Raw genomic sequence first — 22,124 nt, 5'->3', positions numbered from 1 at the left:
AAAAAAATTATATATTTGTTACATATGCATTATGTTTTTATGAGACTTTTTTAAAATAATTTGAGTGCTTTGATGTCACATGATTAATTAAGGGGGGGTAGTATATGGTATTTAAACTGAGTTTTTTAGTTTGATAGACATTATCTGAAGAAGCAGCACTTGTGGTGTCGACAACAAAAGTTCTTTATTGAAACTCGCCGTTTTGGAGTCCCTCTGTCTTAATGGATTAATTTTTTGGTTTTCTTTACTGGGACTTCTTTACCAGATAGGGTTGGTATTCGTGTTTGTTTTGTTTAAAGTTTTAGGAAAGATGGCTAGCTTTACCACTAGCAGTAAGACATGGAATGACCAAAATGTGAAAATAAATGCTTCCCCATGTCTGGATGATTATTTTCAGTGATGGGACTTTCAGGAGGGGGGAGGGGCATCAGAAAGCATAAAACAAGTACTGTATCCCGTAGTTGTCCTTTAACTAAGGAAGAAAGTGTTTTCCCTGCAACAAGTAGCAGAAAGAAATGGTGTTTGATACCCAAGAGGAAATAGTCTGTTTAGAGACAGGTTTACCCAACTCCCTGGGGTGAAAAGAAAAACAATTGCTCAGACTTCTTAATGGATTTGGTCTTATGCAGGTAAAATGTGAGTTGTTTATGTACATCCAAAATGTGGAGTACCTTCTCACTAGAGTTTTGAGGGGTAAGAAAAAAGGTAGATAAGTGAATAGACTGGTTAAGGGACAAAGTCATTAACCTCTTTAGGCATGAAAGAAGTATTGGTAAGAGAAACTCTATCCCTGTGGAAAATTAAAAAGGGTTGTGAAGCCATTAAAGTTTGAAGTTCAGAAACTCTCCTAGCACAGGTGATGGCCACCAGTAAAACAGTTTTCCAAGTGCAGAGTTTTAAAGAAAAAGAAGCTACAGGTTCAAAGGGTGTCTGAGTCTTTCTTTCTTTCCAGAACAAAATTCAAATCCCAAGGAGTAGGTACATGTTTTCCTGGGAGGTCTGATGTGTAGGATGCCTTTTAAGAAAAGCTTAACTTCTAGCGTATAGGCTGGGGGGGGGGGGGGCGATAAAAAGGCAGACATACAGCAATGGCTTATAAATGGGCTTTAACTGAAGAATAAGCCAACCCAGGCTTGAGCAGCTTAACAAGTAAGACAGAACTAGGGGAATATCCACTGAAAATGGATCTAGTTGCTTAAGACACCAGATGGAGAACCTCTTCCATTTGGAGAAATACAAGTCCCTGGTATTAGGTTTCCTGGCCTCCTGCAGGACTAGAAGAACATCCTCAGAGAAAAGCTGTCTGGTTTTGTTAGATGTGGGTGAATGAAAGAGCCCTTGTCTTATGTGAGGCGATCCACCCTCTGAGGTAACTTGTGATGACTAACCTTGGCTAACTGCCAAAGAAGAGGGAGCCAATGCTGTCTTGGCCAAAAGGGGGTTACCAGCAAGATTTCTGAGGTGCCTTGCTGAATAAGTGGGAAGGGGACGCATAGAGAAACATCCCCCTCCATGAGAAAGAAAGGGTGTCCACCTTCCATACAAGAGGGTGGGGAGATCTGGCACAAAATTTTGGAAGGTGTCTGTTTAGAGGGGAGGCAAAAAGATCTATTTGAGGTGTACCCCAGAGGTGGAGACTGTCCAGAAACACATTCCTGTGGATCACCCATTCGTGGGCTTGTGTCATACATCTGCTCAGTGTGCCTGCTAGAACAGTGAGGGGATGTAAACTGCTGTCAAAGTTATCTTTTCTTGAAAGGCAACCTCCCAAGCTTGTACAGCTAACCTGCAGAAAAGTTAATAATTTGTCTCCCCCTGTTTGTTCACATACCAAACAACTGTGGTGTTGTCTGTGAACAGTTTCAAGGGGCCTGGTTGAAGAGATGAATGGAAGGCTTGAAGTGTCAAAATCAGTGCTCTCAGCTCCTTGACGTTCATGTGTTGTTTTCTTAGCAAAGGAGACTACAGGCCTTGAACCTTTAGGTTCTCCAAAGTTGGTCCCCACCGCCGGTTTCAGCCATCTGTAAACAGCTCCTGAATGGGGTCTGGTGGTTGAAGCGGTGAGTCCTGGATTCTGAGATATTTGTTGAATCCACCAATGCAATTCTTTTTTCAGGCATGGAGGAAGTGTAAGAACAAACTTCATAGGATGAGCATGTTGAGACCAAAGTGTTTTCAGGTACCACTGGATCTTTCATGTGTGAAGTCTAGCTAGGAGCAGCACTGGTATAACAGAAGCCATGAACCTTAACATCCTGACAAACTCTCTGGCTGTCAGACAGGAAAGAGGAAACAACTGCTGGAAGAAGGTCAGCAGAGACTGTATCTTTTGCAAAGGCAGAAAAGGCCATCATAATGTCTGTCCTTAACCTGCAGCACAGGAAGACCTGATCCTTATAAGGGTTTAGTGAAGACTTGTTGTAGTTGATATTGATAGTGAATCCTAGCTTACGAGCAAGGAGGTGGTGGTTTGAACATTCTGATGCAGGATGTCTGGATGTTTTGCTTGGATAAACAGGTCGTCCAGGTATGGGTGGCTGAGAATTCCCTGTAGTCTGCAGAAGACAATGACAGCAACCAAACACTTTGTAAAATACCGTTGGAGCTATACAGAGTCCGAACAACAAAACTGAAAATGACAGGAAGGAAAAGAAAATCTTAAGAATTTCCTGAATACAAAGAGAACGGGAAAATGAAGATATGCATCCTTGATCTCTAGGGAAACCAAAAAAAGCCTAAGGGAGCAAGAGTGGAAATCGAAGGTGGGAACTTGTAGGAAAAGATTGAGCTGAGACAAATCTAAAATTGGTCTCCATGGACCATCTTTCCTGTGGGCTAAGAACATCCTGGAATAGAAGCCTTTTTCTTTTTTTTCCATGGAAGGAATGTCTTGAATAGTTCCCCGTGAAATCAAGTACTGAATCACCTGTGCAAAGACATGGATCTGGTCCCTTGGGGGTTGTGGGATGCCCATGAAGGGAGGAATGGATTTCCAAGTCATGAAATAACCATTTTAGATAATGAACAGGACCCATTTGTCTGTGGTAATGCTTGTCAAGGTAGATAGGGAGTGAGACAGGCACTGGTAGACAGGGAACAGGGAATTTTGCAAGTATGGCCAGGTAGTCACAGACTACCTGGCTTGTCTGGAAAGGGAGTTTTATGGGCGGAAGACAACTGAGACCTAGCTGGAGTGTGTTTGCGTGAGTTTGTCTTGTGAGGCTGAGAAGAAGCTGAGGTTCTTTTCCTTTTAAAGTTAGGCTTGGAAGGGTAATTTCTGTGATATTTTGGAACTGGAGAAAGAAGAATATGTTTCAGTTCCTGGACTTTTTTCGCTTTCTCTTGGAGTTTTTTTGAGGATGGCAGCAGCATTTTCACCAAAAGGGGCAGAGTTGTCCAGGGGTGCATCCATTATTTTTGCCTTGAAATCCTCAAGCAAAGGCTGCAGCCTTAGCCAGAAGTACCTCATGAGGATGACCCAAAATGCTGCTGATCTTGTAGAGACCTCTGCAGTATAAAAAAGTGACGTATTTTGGCTTTTCCCAGTTAGGGGTCGCCACAGCGGATCACCGGCCCGCTTATGATTGGCAGTGGAATTTTACGGTGTTGAGATGCCAGCCCGACATCCAAATACATTTAATGACTTAAGTGTCAGGAGTGAGGAGAGTTGGGATTTAGAAGCCTGAGAAAGTAAGGCCAGTACATACTTGGACACTGTCTAGGTTACTGCCAGCTGCCTGTCGGGTGCCAGGATCCGCCACAGAACCCACGCACTCAGGTCACTCCAAAACAAGTACAAATGACTCTGTCATTGTCCATGTTGGTGCGAATGACCTGAGACGTACCTCCCTGGACTACATGAAAAGAGACATGTAAGAGCTCACCAATCTTGTAGCCCAGGCAGGTATGACCCTAGCCCTGAGTAGCATTCTGCCATCGCCCAGAATTATACTGCAGTACAAGGACAAAATGACTGACTTCAACAAGTGGCTAAGCTTCTGGTGCCATTCTAAGGGGATTCAGTATCTGCTTGGAATGACATGGTCGACAGAGCACGATGCTTTGCCACAGATGGCTTGCACCCGTCGCCCCTGGGATTCCAGATATTGGCTAAGGATCTTTCTGCTCCTATAGTGCCTTTTTTAGGCAAGGTTCAAATGACAAATTCACCGCTGTAACAGGAACAGGCAAGCAAAACCTGAGGGTAATGCTACTCAATGCTAGAAGTCTACATCTCAAAATGCACTCACTCGAAGCACTCCTTAAAATGGAGAACATCGATATCTGTGCAGTGACTGAGACCTGGTTCAAGGTTCCACAGAGCACCCCTGCACTACCAGGCTATAACTCATACCACACTTTTCGTCCATTTAACCTGGACTGAAACACCAAAGGCGGAGGTGTGTCCATATTCATTAAGGATATCCACACCTCCAGGCTAGTTGCTCAGCACAACGCATCTGAGGTTATCCAAGTGCAACTAACTCTGGGCAAAACTGCAATCCAAATTGTAGCTTGCTACATATCCCCAACAATGCCCAAGGAGTCCTACTCCTCTTTTCTTTATGTACGGGAAAATATTAGGGTACAACCAAACACCCTAATAATGGGCAACTTCAACTACCCCACCATTAACTGGGAAAACTACTTGTGTACCAACTCCTTAGCTCAGGGCTTTCTGGAATTCATAAACTCCAATGCCCTGGATCAACTATCCACACCCCCACCAGGGGCAACAATATCCAAGACCTAGTCATTACCAACATGAGTGACCGGTGTTCCACACCTGAAGTCAACTCCTCGTTGGTCCGATCCGACCATAAGTTAATCACCCAAGATATCCACATCCCACCCCCACCCCCCATTAAGGAAACCATGGTAAAAAATTTCTCCAAAGCCAACTTCATGCTTCTAAAGACAGAAGTGGTGAACTTCGTGACATCCATGCAGATGGACAATACAGTTACAACTGCTGAATCCTGCACAAATGCACTCTATAAGCACTTACACGAATGCATGGATCATGCTATCCCAAACAGAACCAAGATGCTATCCTCCAAAAAAAAGGAAGCCAATCTGGTGGTCTCCTGCCATAAACAAACTGTACAACAGAAGGAAGAAACTGTTGCAAAAGAGAGTAAAATCCCATGAGTGGAAGAGCTCCCTGGTCGGCCTCAGTAAGATGTTGACATCCCTTATAAGATCCTCCAAAGCTAGCTACAAAAAAATCACCACTAATTCTAAGGACAACGACAAAGCATTCTACAGCTATGTCAAGAATCTCAATGGCAACACCCAGATCTGCTCTGAGTTACAGCACAACGGTACGAAAATTACAGAACCAACTGATATTGCCAACATTCTGGTAGATAGGTTCAGTGCTAACTTTACTCCCCCCTCACCCCCTAAAGGGCCTGTATCTATACAGGAAGAATGCAGAGTCCCTGCAATCACAACTACGCAGGTAAAAGCTGCACTCTATAAAGCCAAAAACACAGCATCCATGGGACCGGACAACATACCAGGCTGCGTTTTACACGAACTTCAGAACAAACTGGCTCCCCACTTAAGCACCATGTTCAATCATAGCCTCGCATCAGGCTTTGTGCCCACTGAATGGCGCATAGCAACAGTTATCGCACTCCACAAAGGGGGAGCCATCACTGATCCCGGGAACTATCGACCTATTAGCCTGATGAGCGTAGTCTGCAAGGCCATGGAACTCAAACGAAGACATTGGTAACCTCCAAACTCTGCATCCCAACCAGTTCGGGTTTGTGAAAGGCAGATCATGCCTCCTGAACCTGATCGACTTTTTGAGGCAGCCACCAAAGCTGTAGATGAGGGTAAGGTGGTTCACACAGCCTATCTTGACCTCGCCAAGGCTTTTGACATCGTCCCCCATTCTGGAATTATAGCTAAACTCACTAATCTAGATATAAATCCCAATGTCACAAGATGGGTTGCCAACTGGCTCACTGACAGAACCCACACTGTAAAAGTTGCAGACTCCAAATCTGGCCTCAAACCAGTGACAACTGGAGTACCACAGGGTTCAGTCCTGGGACCTCTCCTGTTTGGTATCTACTTCTCTGAAGTACAGGCCAACACAGAAGGCCTCTGGCTAACGAAGTTCACAGATTACTGCAAACTAGGAGCCATAGTCAAGTCCCCAAATGAAGTGGACATCCAGCAGAATGGCCTTGCTGAGACAGATGCCTGGTGTCAGAGCCAATGACTCAAGCTCAATGCAGTGTCATCCCCTTTGGTAAAAACTCTGTACCCATGAACTACCACATAGGCAGCAATCTACTTAACATTGAATGTGTGATAAGAGACCTTGGGACCCAGGTGGACAGTAGTCTCTCCTTTGATAGTCACATCGCCGCAGTTGTCAGGAAGTCCTTCTATGTGGCACACCTCATCATAAAAGGGTTCTCATCCAGGAAAAAAGAGATCATTGTTCCCCTCTACTTGACACTCATTAGAACCATTAGAGAGCACAATGCCCCTTTTGGAATGTACCTCACAAGACATCTGCAGCAGCTGGAAAGGCTACAGAAGTACCTCACAAAGAGGATTACTGGCCTCAAACAAATGCCCTACACTGACCGTCTTAGGTGATCTCTGCCTAACATATGAAGCTATGTCAAACCAGGAGCTGTTGGACATGCTACACCTAAAGAAATCCCAATCCTTCCGAGCTACATGCTCTAGGGACCTAAACCTTGTCACCACAATAAACAGGACATGCTGGAGGGATAGATTCCTGTCCCATAGACTTCCCATACTCTGGAACAGGCTACCCATCTATGTCAAGCAAAGTTCTTCATTAGCACTCCAAGAAAAATCTTGATGAGTGAATGGGAAATAGGAAATACACCCCAGGGATCACTTCTGTGTGTCTGCTCGACTGTGGCACAGGAAAATAATTTTCTTGGGTGGCGTAAGCCAGGGAACCTTGTTGGCTAGGCTTACGTAGCCCCTTGGGCCAATAGCCTAGTACCTACCTATGAACCTATGTGTGTCTGATAATTAATGGCCCTAAAAGCCAGAGTGGAAGAGGTGTAGACCTTTTTTCCAAGCCTCTTCATCATTTTATTGTCCTTATCTGAGGGCAACAGGGTAGTGGAAGGCAGCAGCCTAGAAGATGCATCTTCAGAGACTGAAATTACAGCTGGGTCTGCAGAAGGGCATTTGAACAGAAACTTACTGTCCTCCGGGGCTTTATAAATCCTGTCTGGCCGTTTGGGCATAGGAGGATGAGAATCAGGGCTTTTGGATGCTGCAAGAAAAGCATCCTGAAAGGCTGGTAACACATTGGGGATAGCAGAAGGTGAAGGAGAGTCTCTTTATAAGAGGTCATAGTACCCGTTTTGTACTTCTGAAACCCGAGAGCTTTCCCACTTGAAAAAAAATCCCTCATCTTTGAAATAGTCTCACCAAAGGAAATATCTTCCTCAGGTGAGTCCCCACCATTAGAGTCAATCTCAGGGAAAGTATAACCTCGGGGGGCGGGGTAGTCAGTCAATCTGTGTGGAGTAGGCCAGAGACTCATCTGAAGAGGAATCCTCTTCTTCAGAAGCCTCTTGTTCTACAGTATTCACTCATAATAGGAGATGGAGGTGATACATAATAGGAGATGGAGGTGATACAGGAGTACATGGCTGAGTAGAGGAGAGCCCGAGTGTTAAAAAGGCATTCAGGATTCCACGAGAAAAGGCTTGCCAATACGGGGAAGGGTCTTGTGAAGAAGAAAGATGTTTTTGTTTCTTCTGTGCAGGATTTGCCCTAGGTTGAGCTGACGTATGCCTAGGCTCTGACAGTGATATCAGCAAATCCTCTATCATTAAGACAGGAAAGGTACTGTGAGGTACATCTAAAGGAGTGAGCCATGGTTCCCCCTTGCCATTCGTAATGGATGGCTGCAATGCCTCTATGGACATGCTTAAGAATCTCTCCCTAATGGCTTCTAAATTAGTTCCCACTGAAGGAAGATGGCCATACACCGTACAGACCTCTGGGCCTTCAATGGCCTCGAGAGGGACGTCCGGGATCAGAGGTGCAGCCAAGATTCAGGCCTTACCTTTTCACTTTCTTCTTCGGAGGCACACTGGACAGACCCTGAGGCACCCTCTCTAGTGTGCTCTAATCACTTTAACATCTGTTTTTCTATGCAAATATTAGGGACCAAAAGACGACTGTGGAGCATCTTAGGAAAAAACACCTGACAAATGGTGCAGGCCATTAGTGACAATCCTGTTTCCTGGGCCCCTTCCTAAACGTACATGGCCAGGTTGCACAGGAAGTAGGAGTAGGTCCTGCCTTGCTTGTTTATGTACTATACATCTGTGGTGTTGTCTGCGCTGATTAAAAGAGGAATCCAATATCAAATGTCCCTGAATGCTTTGATGGCAAGGATCACTGTCTCCAATTCATTTAGGTCTGTGTTTTCTCCTTATCGGCTTATCTCAAGTACTCTGGAGTCTCAGGTTCCCTGCATTAGCTTCCCAAATGGTGTCCCAAACAACACTGCAGGATCAGACTCTGACCTGGCATCACATAATGCTGCAGGATCAGACTCTGACCTGGCATCACATAATGATGCAGGATCAGACTCTGACCTGGCATCAAATAATGATGCAGGATCAGACTCTGACCTGGCATCAAATAATGATGCAGGATCAGACTCTGACCTGGCATCAAATAATGATGCAGGATCAGACTCTGACCTGGCATCAAATAATGATGCAGGATCAGACTCTGACCTGGCATCAAATAATGATGCAGGATCAGACTCTGACCTGGCATCAAATAATGATGCAGGATCAGACTCCGACCTGGCATCAAATAATGATGCAGGATCAGACTCCGACCTGGCATCAAATAATGATGCAGGATCAGACTCGACCTGGCATCAAATAATGATGCAGGATCAGACTCGACCTGGCATCAAATAATGCAGGATCAGACTCCGACCTGGCATCAAATAATGATGCAGGATCAGACTCCGACCTGGCATCAAATAATGATGCAGGATCAGACTCCGACCTGGCATCAAATAATGATGCAGGATCAGACTCCGACCTGGCATCAAGTAATGATGCAGGATCAGACTCCGACCTGGCATCAAGTAATGATGCAGGATCAGACTCCGACCTGGCATCAAGTAATGATGCAGGATCAGACTCCGACCTGGCATCAAGTAATGATGCAGGATCAGACTCACCTGGCATCAAGTAATGATGCAGGATCAGACCGACCTGGCATCAGTAATGATGCAGGATCAGACTCGACCTGGCATCAAGTAATGATGCAGGATCAGACCGACCTGGCATCAAGTAATGATGCAGGATCAGACCGACCTGGCATCAAGTAATGATGCAGGATCAGACCGACCTGGCATCAAGTAATGATGCAGGATCAGACCGACCTGGCATCAAGTAATGATGCAGGATCAGACTCCGACCTGGCATCAAGTAATGATGCAGGATCAGACTCCGACCTGGCATCAAGTAATGATGCAGGATCAGACTCCGACCTGGCATCAAGTAATGATGCAGGATCAGACTCCGACCTGGCATCAAGTAATGATGCAAGATCAGACTACGACCTGGCATCAAGTAATGCTGCAGGATCAGACTCTGACCTGGCATCAAGTAATGCTGCAGGATCAGACTCTGACCTGGCATCAAATAATGTTACAGGATCAGACAATGACTTCCAGAGTCCATTCTATTTCTTGCTCTAGTGTATCATGAAAAACAGCGTGCACACACACACCTTTATAAATATACATACAGTTTACTTCTAAATCCTGAAATCCCACAAAACATTATTTTCGTGAGATGACAATAACTAACAGCTGAAATCCCGAATGGGCAATTTTTCACAGGGCAAGTAAACAGGGCAAAGAAATATGCCCTTTCCCCACTGCAGTGTGATCATGGAGTTGGTGTGTGTGTGTGTGTGTGTGTGTGTGTGTTTACTTGCCCTGTGAAAAAAATTATCTGTTTGAGATTTCAACCGTTCATTATTTTCGTCTTGCGAAAATAACATTCAGTCTTGTGGGATTTAGTAGTAGACCCATACATAGATACATACATATACACAAACATCCACACCCACCCACCCACTCCCCTTAAATGACTGCATGACACTGTGGATATCTGATGAAAAAGCATGCTTAGTCAATGGCTAAGTAACATCTCCAACCTGTTAGGAATTTATCCACAGCACCTTGAAAGGAGTACAGCTGTGAACATATACTGCCATTTAAAGGTTCCCACAATTCAGTAATTGCGGCTGATTATGCTGCCAGCAAAAAAATTCTAAATTTTAGGCATCATGAGCTGAAACAGTACTTGGCATACATCGGAACTGCAATAAGCCTTATGAACTGCAGTTTCACTGCAAGTTTGTTTCTTTTGGCTTTTCCTGGTTAGGGGTCGCCACAGCGGAACTCCGGTCTGCTGATTGGTAGTTGATTTTTACGTGCCGAGTTACCAGCCCTGACGCACAACCTTTAACGAAGGTATGCCCATTCATGCATGTCTCCATGCAGAAGACGCTCTAGCTGAGAATCGAACCGGACAGCATCTCACTGTGAGGCGACAACGCTACCGCAACACCACCACCACGGATCTGCAGTTTCACTGCAACACTGCAAGTAAAGAACAATTTTCAATTTTAAGAAATGAGAGGATTAAAACACTTACTGCAGATTTTTCCACTACAGATTGACTCCACCCTACCTCAAGGGAGTGGAATAAATAAAAATGTGGCCAGTCAAATCTGTTTAACCTGCTCAAGACAGTCTGCAATCAGGGGAACGTAATTACAGCTCACACAGGTTATGCATTATTCATCAGACACACTATACCCAGAATGCATGAAGCTTCAGAAATAGACATACCTTCATTGATACTACTGAAAAATGAATGCTCATTGTTGAAAGTGTTGGTTTCAGAGAAGGAAGACCTTTGATTCGTGCTGCATCACAGTTGTTGATCTGTAATTAAAAAGAAAGTTATATCCTCAGCAGAAAAACAGAGACAAAAAAGGTTGCCATATTTTTATTTGGCTTCTGCAAAAGCTGTAATAGAATGAAGCTAAAACGCTGTAAATATTTTCCACCATCAGCTCAAGAGCATATTTGTTATTATGAAGAATTCTGTCATTATGGGTTAAAAAGGCATCTGTTTAAGCAGACCTAGTAAACAAGTTCTATTCTACTGTCACAAAAAAGTCCTACAGGGTCTGAACGCTCCCAGTGTCTATAAGGAGGAGTGCATCAACCACTCTTTACATGAGAAAATGTTCTATTGTCCATGCTCTCCCTCAATTACCTTTAAACTATGACAACCCTTACTGTGAAACCTTATTCTTTACTCTTCTGCCAGCTAACCTTAAGACTTTCATTATGAATCATTCCTCCGCCATCTTTTGGGTAAGAAACAATCATGTAATGTGGGCAGAGTTACAGGTCATTAAAGCACTGGTCGTCAAGGTTTTTTTTTCCCTCGAAAATTAAATCTTGCAATGAGTTTCACCACAGTGTTTTGCATTGTATGAGGCAGTAGAGTGCTTTCTTAGGTGCTTTGCTTTTTTCTTCTTCACTGTGGTGCAGACGTGGAGTTTACATATATGATTGGGGGAGGATCACAGAACACCCAACATGGGAGTGAAAGAGGACTTATCCCCCCTCCTTTTTTCTACTTACCATTCCTGATATTTCGTTTTCAGTAAAAGGCGAGTCAAAAAAACATGCTTCGATCCCATGTAGATAAACCTGTATGATGTAAAGTATGCAGGCACTGAAGGGGGTCCTGTATAAACCTCAACTCCGTAGCACAATCTCAGTTTACAGTAACCCAACAGACGAGCATACAATGTGCATGTCTTGCACTGGGCTGTCTCTCACTTCCACAAGGGATGCAAGCCGATAAGGCTACCTGTCCTCTGCTGTGAAAAGCAGTTTAGTCAGGTACCCTGGACTCCAGCCAAGCAAACTGTGCATGTAATGTGCTCCTAAGCATGCACGTTGACACTCTCCCCACTGAGAGGGGCAAAGGGCTTTGCCCCTTTATTCCCCTGTCGCCCAGACCTGCTCTTCCAGTGGCATGGCCACTAACTGACCCCCGGTCTCTGTCATAGTCAGGGCCTATGGCCTGCTTACTCTGACACATCGGATTACTTAAAAGGTCCTGCTACATAGACAGAAAGGGGCCTAAAATATCATGTCCTCCACCACCACTGTTCCAGCTCTCCAAAAAATGATAGGTCTCTTGGCCCTACAATTTCACTGAATGTATGTACTAGAAAGTTTAACCTACTATGTAGCTACAATGAGCCCCGATTCCAAAAGACTTGCTCTCAGTGTAACTGACTTACTTCATTGAAAGACCTCTCCATAAACACGCTTACATGGGGGAGGGTCAAAAGACCCAAATTAAGGTCTGAATACCATCTTACCCTTCCATCACCTACTTTATGCTCCACTTTTAGTTCCTTCAAAAATGATGCTACTTACCTTTTTAGTCCCCCTACTAAATACAAAAGCACTGCTCATTTTCAACCATAATCTTTTCTTACTCCTCAACCCATACAGGTAAACATTCCAGGCATTTCTTATTCCTAACACAAATAAACCCCACTCTTCCACTACCTCCTTGTATATTCAGTGTTTGGGGCCCTTTCATTTTACAGGCCTGACTTACCAGTGCCTCATGTCCACCCCAGGTCCCGCAACTAATCTCCTTACTACCCTGATTACTCCCACATTGCTGGGGCTAGTCGTGGACCCTGACGGCATCCCAGGGGCACAGCCATCTCTGCGGCTGTCAGTTTTTTTTGTATGCTCTACCCACTCCCCCCATCCCCAATGGCAATGGGTTAAGTAATGGGGAGGGGGTGCGTGCAATGGGAATGTTGCACCCTGCCTCTGCACAGCTCAGCCAGGTTAACCCTCTGCCTTTTTAGGTCATGCCTCCACCCAGTGGTATCTCTACCAGGGATCATCACAGGATGGACAGGCGCACCCATTCCACCCTGCCACTACATCAGTTAACCAAACCACTAATCAAACCCAGGTCACAGGGTTTTATCCTAACACTCTACCAGAGCACGTTCCTTCCTCTTATATTAATTTATCCCATTAACAATGCCAGATAACTTGAATCAATCCCACTCTTAACTTCTCCATACCTCCTTCATCTACTGTTCTTTCCTTCTTCATTTGATCTCGCTGAGCCGTCTGTGTTCATTTCTCATCTACTGGTTCCAGATGGATCCATGCTTTTCAGCTCCCTACTAAGCTACACCACACCTCTTATTCTCCTGTCATCTGTATTCCTCCTCCCATTCCTAGCTTTACTTCAAGCACCGTCACCTAAGTCCAATCCACATCTACTACAGTTTTGTATATTAATCCTCCCCTCCTCTATTTTTCACCACTCCCATTTCTGTAGTAGTCCACAGAATAATTTTTAACCACATATTTATGTTCTTTATGCAGTGCCTAGATGGTATGTAAAAAAAAAAAAAAAAAAAAAAAAAAAAAAAAGTAATGTCTTTCGGTTAGGGGTCGCCACAGCGGAACTCCAGTCTGCTAATGATTGGCAGTGGATTTTCTTTTTATGGTGCCGAGTTGCCAGCCCGACACCCAACCTTCAAAGAAGGCACACCCATTCATGCACGCACCTACCTGCATGTCTTTAACGTCAGTTGACCGCGGGAAGGACATGCAGACTCCACACAGAAGATGCTCCAGCCGAGGGTGGAAATACTGTGGATTTGATTTGACCTTCAATAAGTCTTTGGTCACACCTCTCAAGAAAACAAGTACACCACATGACATGTAAATACCTGTAGCTAGTTTATCAGTATTTAAAGATAACTCACTCCATATGTTACATCCCCTTTTTAAATTACAGAAATATGTAATCCTCTTTTAACCAGACCATTCCTCTCTTCCCCCGTTTTACACTGCAGTGCCTACATTTCTTAAAACTTAAAGAAAAAGAGAGAAGGGAGAGAAAAAAGCACATGGTTTATTAGCATCCCCAATGCATTTAAAAAAAAAACTGAGAAAACTTTACTTAAATTTTAATTGGTTTTGTCTTATCATTAAAAACCTCCCAGCTGGGAAGCCTCCTGACTGATTTCAGAGAACAGTTTCAATTTATCAAACTGTCGCCATGGAGACTTGAGAACCAGACAGACAGTTTCTCTTTATCAGATTGTTTCCACGGAAACATGAAGATCCGCTGCAGAATTACTACCAAGTATACATGCAGTTGCTAAAAAAAAAAAACCCTCATAATATTCAATATTCTTTTTCATTTGCTTGCTCGTTCTTAAAACTAATCAATCTAAGGTCCTTAATATAGTCATTTCCCCATGAAAGAATGAAACAAAGCACATTAATTTTAACTCTGTCATACTTTTCTAATCAGGCTTTTTTTTCTTTACATTACATTGCCTATACCTCTCAAAAGTGTACAAGAGAGGGAAGTAAAAGAAAAACAGCAGTACCTGTCTACAACCCCCATTACACTCAAAAATAGTGTGCAAAGAAAACCAAACACAAACACACCACTATTAAGAAAAGAAAATGCTTTCTTTACTTACAGTTAGCTTTCTCCCCTCTATTCTCCCTCCCCAAAGCATTTTTTCCAAACATTAATAACATGAAGTAGGGCATATACTTTAGAATCCCCCACAAATCCAAGAAATTTTGAAAACGTCCAATATTTCCAGATTTTCTTGTTCAGTCATATTTCACAAATATAATTACTGCATTATAATCCACACTGGGTTACTGGTTTTATCACTGTTCTTCTCCATTGCCAAAATGCTGTCTCTGTTTCATTTCCAACATACTCTCAATTCTTCTAGTCAACTCTCGTGCTCCCTTCCTTCCCTCCAACCTTTTCCATTGAAATAATGAAAAAGGCTTCACAGGTACAGTCTCTTTGTGGTCTTTTGTACCAGAACAAGAAGCAGAATCTTCTTCTGTTGCACAGCTCACTTTTTGTTGGACAAACTTTTCGGTTTCCTCCTTAGCATGCACTTCATCAAAAAATGATTTTGCTCCTCCAGGGAAAAATAGTTTAAAGATAGCAGGATACAGCAGTTTGAATCTCACACCTGTGTCTTGACATTCCCAGAATAGTTGAATGAATTTACTCCTCTTTAGCCTGATGTACAATGAGTAATCATTCTCCGCAAACACTCTGCTGTCTCCCACTTTTAGTATTTTGTCTTTCTGCAACAGGTTTTGTCAAAATCAACTCTTTCTGCTGGTAGGATTGCATCTTTACTATTAAAGGTCTAGGCTGCTGTCTTATACCTAGGTTTGGAACATATACACAATGTACCCTTTCAACTCCTGCTGTGGAATACCAGTCCAGTTGCTCATTTGTGCTTTCATAAAATTAATGCAGTCTGCTCCTTCCAGCTTCTCTGGTACAGCTGAAATTCTCAGGTTTTCCCCAAGTGCTCTGTCCTCTAATTCTATTATTTTTTGAAACATCTCTTCCTGAGCAGTCTCATATTCAGCCAGATGTTTTTTCATTTCAATCTCTGATTTTTGCAGATTTATCATCTCATTTGAATATCTGTTTAAAATCTCTTCCATTTTTTCCTGCCTTTTGTTGTTTGTGTTGATATGCACCATCAGTGTTTTAGTTTAAAAAGATGTGCATGCAGCTGTCTTATATGCTCCTGTAGGATACTGAAAGTCATGTCTGAAGGTTGCATTGCTTTTTGCTGAACAGCAGAAGAACTTTCCCCAATCAGTGTTTCTTCCTCACTTTTTGTAGCAGATATTTTTTTTTAGGTCTTCTGGACTTCTTTGTTCCTGGCATCCAGGCAGTGCACTTACTAGCCAATTACTGAAAATTACCCATAAAAACACAAGTCTACTTGCCCTTCTCTACTGAGTTTCTGTTTTCACACCGGGAGAGCTAGAAACAAGCTGTTACTCAGTGTGCAGTCATCTTGGAACTATCCTCACCCTCCCCTTTGTTGATCTTCTTTTTAAACCCAGTGATTTTAAGTTATCCACCCCACTGTAAATTGAGCTTAATAAGCACCTCCCTTTTTACACTGCTGGTGATATCCTGAATCATTTATTTGCCTTTCCTTGTGCTTATATTGAACGTGTATTTTGCCTTTCCTTGTGCTTAAAGTGCATTTTGCCTCCCAATATCTGTTCTACTTGATCTGACTTCATTATCTAGTTAACTGTTGGATAAAGTAGTGTATTTTTACACTTTAGCAAAAAAAGAAGTTAATGTACTTACAGTAACTTTCCATCTATGTTGTCCATTTTCATTCTTCCTTAGCAATTAGGTTTGGATCGGACTCTGCAGTTATTTTCAGCTCGTGGCCACAAACTCTCAAGCTCTTCCCTTACCCATAATGCTCTATCTCCTAATATACCTTACATCTTGTTTGCTGGCTTATCATACAAAAGAAAATATTAGCAACATATTAACAGAAATCCACATCTGCAGCTCAACATAAGGAACAGTGGTTCCCTTATAAGATCTAGCTCTTCCAGAGGTCATTAGTCCAAATGTTGTCAATTTTCATTCATTCCTCAATAAATGGGACAGAGTCCCCACCTACCTGAAATCTTGGGAGGACTCTAAGGAAGGATATTCCTGAGCACAGCTGAGCCAAAGGCTGCTCTTCTCATCAAGAACAGATCCAACTTGCAACGAGTAATAAAGGTATAAAGATTAGCCCAAGTAGCAGCCACACATATATTGTCCACGGAAGATCTGGAAAGAAACACTGAAGACGTTGCTACAGACCTGGTTGAATGGGCTCTCAACGGTTTTAGTAAAGAAAGGCCTAATTTGTTACAGACAAAGGATATACAATCAAACCACTTGGCTGAGTTTACCTTTATGATTGGCTTGCCAAATTTGGAATTCACAAATGAGACAATTCATTTGTTTTTCTAAAATATTTTGTTCTATGAAAGCAAAAACTCAATTGTCTGTGAACATCAAGTGTAACATATATTTCACCTCGGTTTGTAAAATATGGAAAGACAACTGGGAAATTAATAGATCGGTTGAACTCTGACACCACCTTAGGAATAAAGGTAGGACTGGTTCATAAACCCACTCTTTCCTTAGGAAACACTAAGTAAGGAGGTTTAGAAGAAGATGCTTGAAGATCTGATAGTCTTCTAGCACAACTGAAGGCTACCAAAATTACAGTTTTCAAAGTCAGAAATGTTAACTCACATTTAGCTGCTGGTTCAAAAGGTGAATGAATTAAGGACTGTAAAACCAAATTTAAATCCCATGACAAGAGCTGTATCTTTAAAAGGGCATTTGAAAAGAAGGGTACCTCTCAAAAAGACTTTACAAGGTTTAGATGAAGCCAAGGAGGAGTTTTCAATCCCAACATGAAAATCAGAAATGGCAGCTGGTTGTATCTTAATAGTTGAGGAGCTGTCTCCTTTAAAAATGGTTGCTAAAAATTCGAGAACACTATGAACTGGTGTTGTAAAAGGGTCAATATGTTTCTGCTGTGGGGCAGAGCCTAGATGGCCAACTGAAAGCAGTGAATTTTGAGAGCTCCATAAACAAGTATAACAATATAGGAATATTTTATTATTTTCAAGTTTAAAACATCAGAAATCTATAGATAAACTACTAAACTACATAAATATCAATTTTGGTGGAGATGTACAAAAATTTTCCTGTCAAGTAACTTGGAGATATATTGAGTCACTGAATATGAACAACTCAAGGAATTCTCATCCAGATGCTGCTTTGAAAAAAGAATTGCAATTGATGACATCTACCTTACAGGAACTATCTTTGAAGATGGATGGCTTTAAAAATGACTTGGAAAACCTCAAATTAAATTCTCAAAAACAGACAGACACTTAAAGAACTATTAAAGCAACACCATACAAAAATAACACATATAGAGACTTCTCTAACTGACACTGAAGGAAGACTCAAGAGGATGAATTCAAAAAAGAATTTGTGCTTAAACAGAATACATGATTGCTTAACAAAACAGATGACTTAGAAAACAGGGAAAGAAGAAACAACATAAGGATCTTTGGTCTGCCTGAAAACACCGAAGGAGAAGACATTATTTCATTCTTAACAACCTGGATTCCTGAATGTTTAGACTTGAAAGAGGGACTTTCATTTGGAATTGAAAGGGCGCATAGACCACTGAGGAAACCTGCTTCTAACTCAAAAATACTCCACCAAGATCCATAGTTATAAAATTTCTTTCATTTCTGGACAAGGAACTAATATTAAAATCTGCTTGGAGAACATCACCCTTAAAATACAATCAAAGCCTGATAAGGTTTGACAATGATTATTCTTCCAGAATACTAGAACCAAGGAAAAAAAGTATGGCCAATAATAACACTGTTGAAACAAAACAACATTAAAGCACAGCTGGCCTTTCCAGCCAAAATAAAAATACGTTTTGCCAATGAGATGAGAACCTTTAATGACTTAGACAAAGCTACTATATTCATCAAAAACAACATAGTGTCTGTCCCAGAAGAAATGAAATGGATGGCCCCTACTCTTAAAAGAATAAAAGAAACAAATCCTTGGACTGATGCTAGAAAGAAGAAAAAAACTGATTCCAAGATAGCTGTCCCAAAAAATAACTCTTACAACATCTCTCAAAGTATCAACTGATATGGTACATCACTTGTCATCTGCTTTTATTTTAAAAAAGGCGGGTTTCTTAAACAACTGAGAAACAGTAATGATTTATTCAGAATGTTCAGTCTCTCCAATAATTCTTCACAAACAAAGGTAGGTCAAGATGGGTTACTATATACATTATATACAAGCCAAACAAAGCAACATATAATACAAACATAGAAGTTTCTATTCCCCTACTTGAACTCAATGAATACTTATCTTGTTCATTTTTCATTGATTTTACTTATAATTTAAGTAATAATTAAATAATTCAACAAGGTACCATAACATCATATATAATAGCAGTAACAGTAGAGTGTTTTGAAAAAAAAATGCTGTTATGGAGACTAATGCCTTCTTCAGTTAAAGTATGATTTAGAAATGTCATGTATATCCTGGTTAAATAATAGTAGCAAGCTCTTAGTACAAATGTCATCATTATTCTGTCTAAATATATTTAATATCAATTATGGCAGGCATCATAGCTTCAAGTGCTGTTTGATTAAGCCTGACATGGTGTGCGTGGATGCAGCTGTGTCTGGCAGCTAGTACAAACGTCATTACTATTCTGCCTAAACATAGTTAATATCATTTATGGCAGGGATCATAGCTTCTAGTGCTGTTTGATTACGCCTGACATGGTGTGCATGGATGCAGCTGTGTCTGGCAGCTGTTGTGTGTTGCTGTTTTTGTCTCCAGGAGGCTGTGGGTTGTGATCAAGGTTTACTGATGGCTTGTATATTAGGAGACATTTGGTGTTTTAGCCTAGATCCAGGGGAAGGGGTGGATGGAACTGTGATTTGGGATATTTTGGCACAGAATAGTTTGTTTATACATCTGCTGAGGGAGAGGTGGGATGGCTGGAAGAGTGTGTTGTCTCTTGTGATGGCTTGTTGGGAGGGTTTTTTTTTTTTTTTGAAGGGAGGGAATTTAGGCTTGAAGTTGCAATGAAGTGAAGCTTTGCTTCAGGTGCATTGCGAGCCTCTGTATGCAGTATACAGACACACTAACAAACAGACGCTCCCAAGTTGCTATGGTAACAGAGACAGAGTTAATGCTTAACTGCTCTGAAAAGCCTCCAAGATGATTCTCGGCAATCAAGTTATTAGTTTAAAAATAAATAAATAAATAAAAGGGCTTTTTTAAAACCACATGTACACATATTGATGGTCTCCCAACACTTCCTTTAGCTCATTAAGTTGATTCTTGATTTAAAAAAAAAAAAAAAAAAAAACGCACAATTTTATATTTAGGTTCATAGGTTCATACTAGGCTATCTGCCCGAGGGCATTTACAAGCCTAGCCCATCGTTTTGTGGCTTACGCCACCCCTTTAGTATGGGGAACTATACCCATTATTTTGCTGTGCCTCTGTCGAGCAGTGACACTGAGGTAATCCCTGGGGTATATCTGCGATCTCCCATCCATTGGTCAAGATTTCTCTTGAACAAGGCCAGCGAGGTGCTCTGCCTCACATGTACCTTCCACAGCATAGGGAGTCTTTGGGTGATGAATCTATCCCTCCAGCACGTCCTATTAATAGCCGTGTCAAGGTTTAAGTCTCCCGCCCTTGTGGCTCTGATGGATCTACATTTTTTGAGGTGAAGCATATTCATCAAATCTGGGTTTGACATGGCCTTGTATGTTAGGCAAAGGTCACCACTAAGCAAGCGTGGCGACTGAATAGAGCTGGAGTTCTTTCAGTCGGGCAGCATAGGACAGATTTTTGAGACCCTTTATCCTTTTGGTGAGGAACTTTTGTGGCCTCTCCAGCTGCTGCAAGTGTCGGGTCAGATACATTCCGAATGGGGCATTGTACTCAATCATTGGTCTGATGAGTGATGAGTAAAGGGAGACTATGACCTCCCTTGATCTAGATGAGAATCCCTTCATGATAAGGTGGGCAATGCAGAAGGTCTTCCTAACTACTTTAGCTACATGGGTGTCGAATGACAGACTACTATCAACCTGGGTCCCCAGGTCCCTGATAACTTCTTCTGTGCTCAGTGGATTGCCACCTATTTGGTAGCTAGGGGTAACCTTGTTTTTCCGAAGGGTATGACTATGCATTTTTGGCATTTAACTTTAGGCCGTGGCTCTGGCACCAGTTATCCGTTTCTGTGAGACCCTTCTGAAGGATATCTGTGTCAGATGTGTTTTCTACTATGGCGCCCAGTTTGCAGTCATCTGCAAACTTTGTCAGCCATATCCCTCCTGTGTTTGCTTGTACTTGAAAAGTAGATGCCAAACAAGAGTGGGCCCAGGACTGAGCCCTGTGGGACACCACTTGTGACAGGCTTTGAGTCTGACATGGCGCCAGCAGCTCTGACCCTGTGGGTTCTGTCACTCAGCCAGTTTGCAACCCATCTTGTGATGTATGGGTTGACATTTAAGCTGATGAGTTTTCAATGATACCCGAATGGGGTATTGTATCGAAGGCCTTAGCCAGATCCCGGTAGGCTGTATGGACTGCCTTTCCCTCATCAATGGCTTTGCTGACTGTTTGAAAAGTCAACCAAGTTTAAAAGGCATGATCTGCCTTTGACAAAGCCAAACTGGGTTGGATCCAAAGTCTGCAAATTCCCTATGTCTTTATTTATGAGGTCCATTATGATCCTCTCCATGGCTTTGCAGACAAGGCTTGTCAAGCTAATGGGCGGTAATTTCCAGGGTCGGTGGAGGCACCGCCTTTGTGAAGTGGTACCACAGTTGCAGTGCGCCACTCCTGGAATGCATCCAGAGGTAAGACTTTGATTAAACAGCTGTCCTAGCTGTGGGTTTAATTCCTCATTGAGTTCATGGAGCACACAGCCGGGGACACCATCAGGTCCCATGGATGCTGTGTTTTTGCTTTGGAGAGAGCAGTTCTCACTTGGGCTGGAGATGTTTGGGGGCTGCAATCGCTTGGTATAGATATCTCTCCTTTTGGGAGAAGTTTGCACTGAACCTGTCAGCCAGTATGTTGGCAATGTCTGTAGGATCAGTAATCTTCACATCATTTTGAACTAGCTCTGAGCATATCTGGGAGTTTCCTCCCAGGTTTCTAACATAGCTAAAGAAGGCCTTATGATTGTCTTTTGAGTCTTTAGCTATTTTTCTCTCGAAATTTGCTTTGGATGATTTTATGAGAGCTCTTAGTTTTTACTTATAGTGATCAAGGGTGTCTTACCTTTTAAGGATTTTGCTCTATCTTGTAGTAGCTTCCTCCTTTTGTTGTAGAGTTTGTTTATGGCTGGGGTCCACCAGACTGGACGCTTGCCTTTGGTACAAAGAGTCTTTGTTTTGCTTGGGATTGCCTTATCCATGCAGTCCTGCAGGTGCTGGTAGAAGGCATTTGTAAGTGATTCAGCGGCTTGAGTACTGTTTTCCATGGCCTCGGGGCCTTAAAGGAGACCACACTAGTCTTTAGAAGTGT

At 42.4% G+C, this 22,124-nt stretch overlaps 1 protein-coding gene across 1 annotated transcript in view; it reads right to left on the bottom strand.

Annotated features, from left to right (window-relative positions):
* NISCH (nischarin) overlaps positions 1 to 22,124 on the bottom strand; it is a 1,490,316-nt gene that overhangs the window by 846,465 nt on the left and 621,727 nt on the right. Inside the window, exon 7 of the mRNA XM_044078886.1 lies at positions 10,916 to 11,011. Coding sequence (XP_043934821.1) covers positions 10,916 to 11,011 — 96 coding nt within the window. The remainder of the gene's footprint in view (positions 1 to 10,915; positions 11,012 to 22,124) is intronic.

Source organism: Protopterus annectens, chromosome 7.part1, assembly GCF_019279795.1.
Source record: "Protopterus annectens isolate FY-2018-M chromosome 7.part1, PAN1.0, whole genome shotgun sequence".
NCBI lineage: Eukaryota > Metazoa > Chordata > Ceratodontiformes > Protopteridae > Protopterus > Protopterus annectens.
Note: the sequence above shows the minus strand (reverse complement) of the source record. Positions and strands in the feature narration are given on the sequence as shown.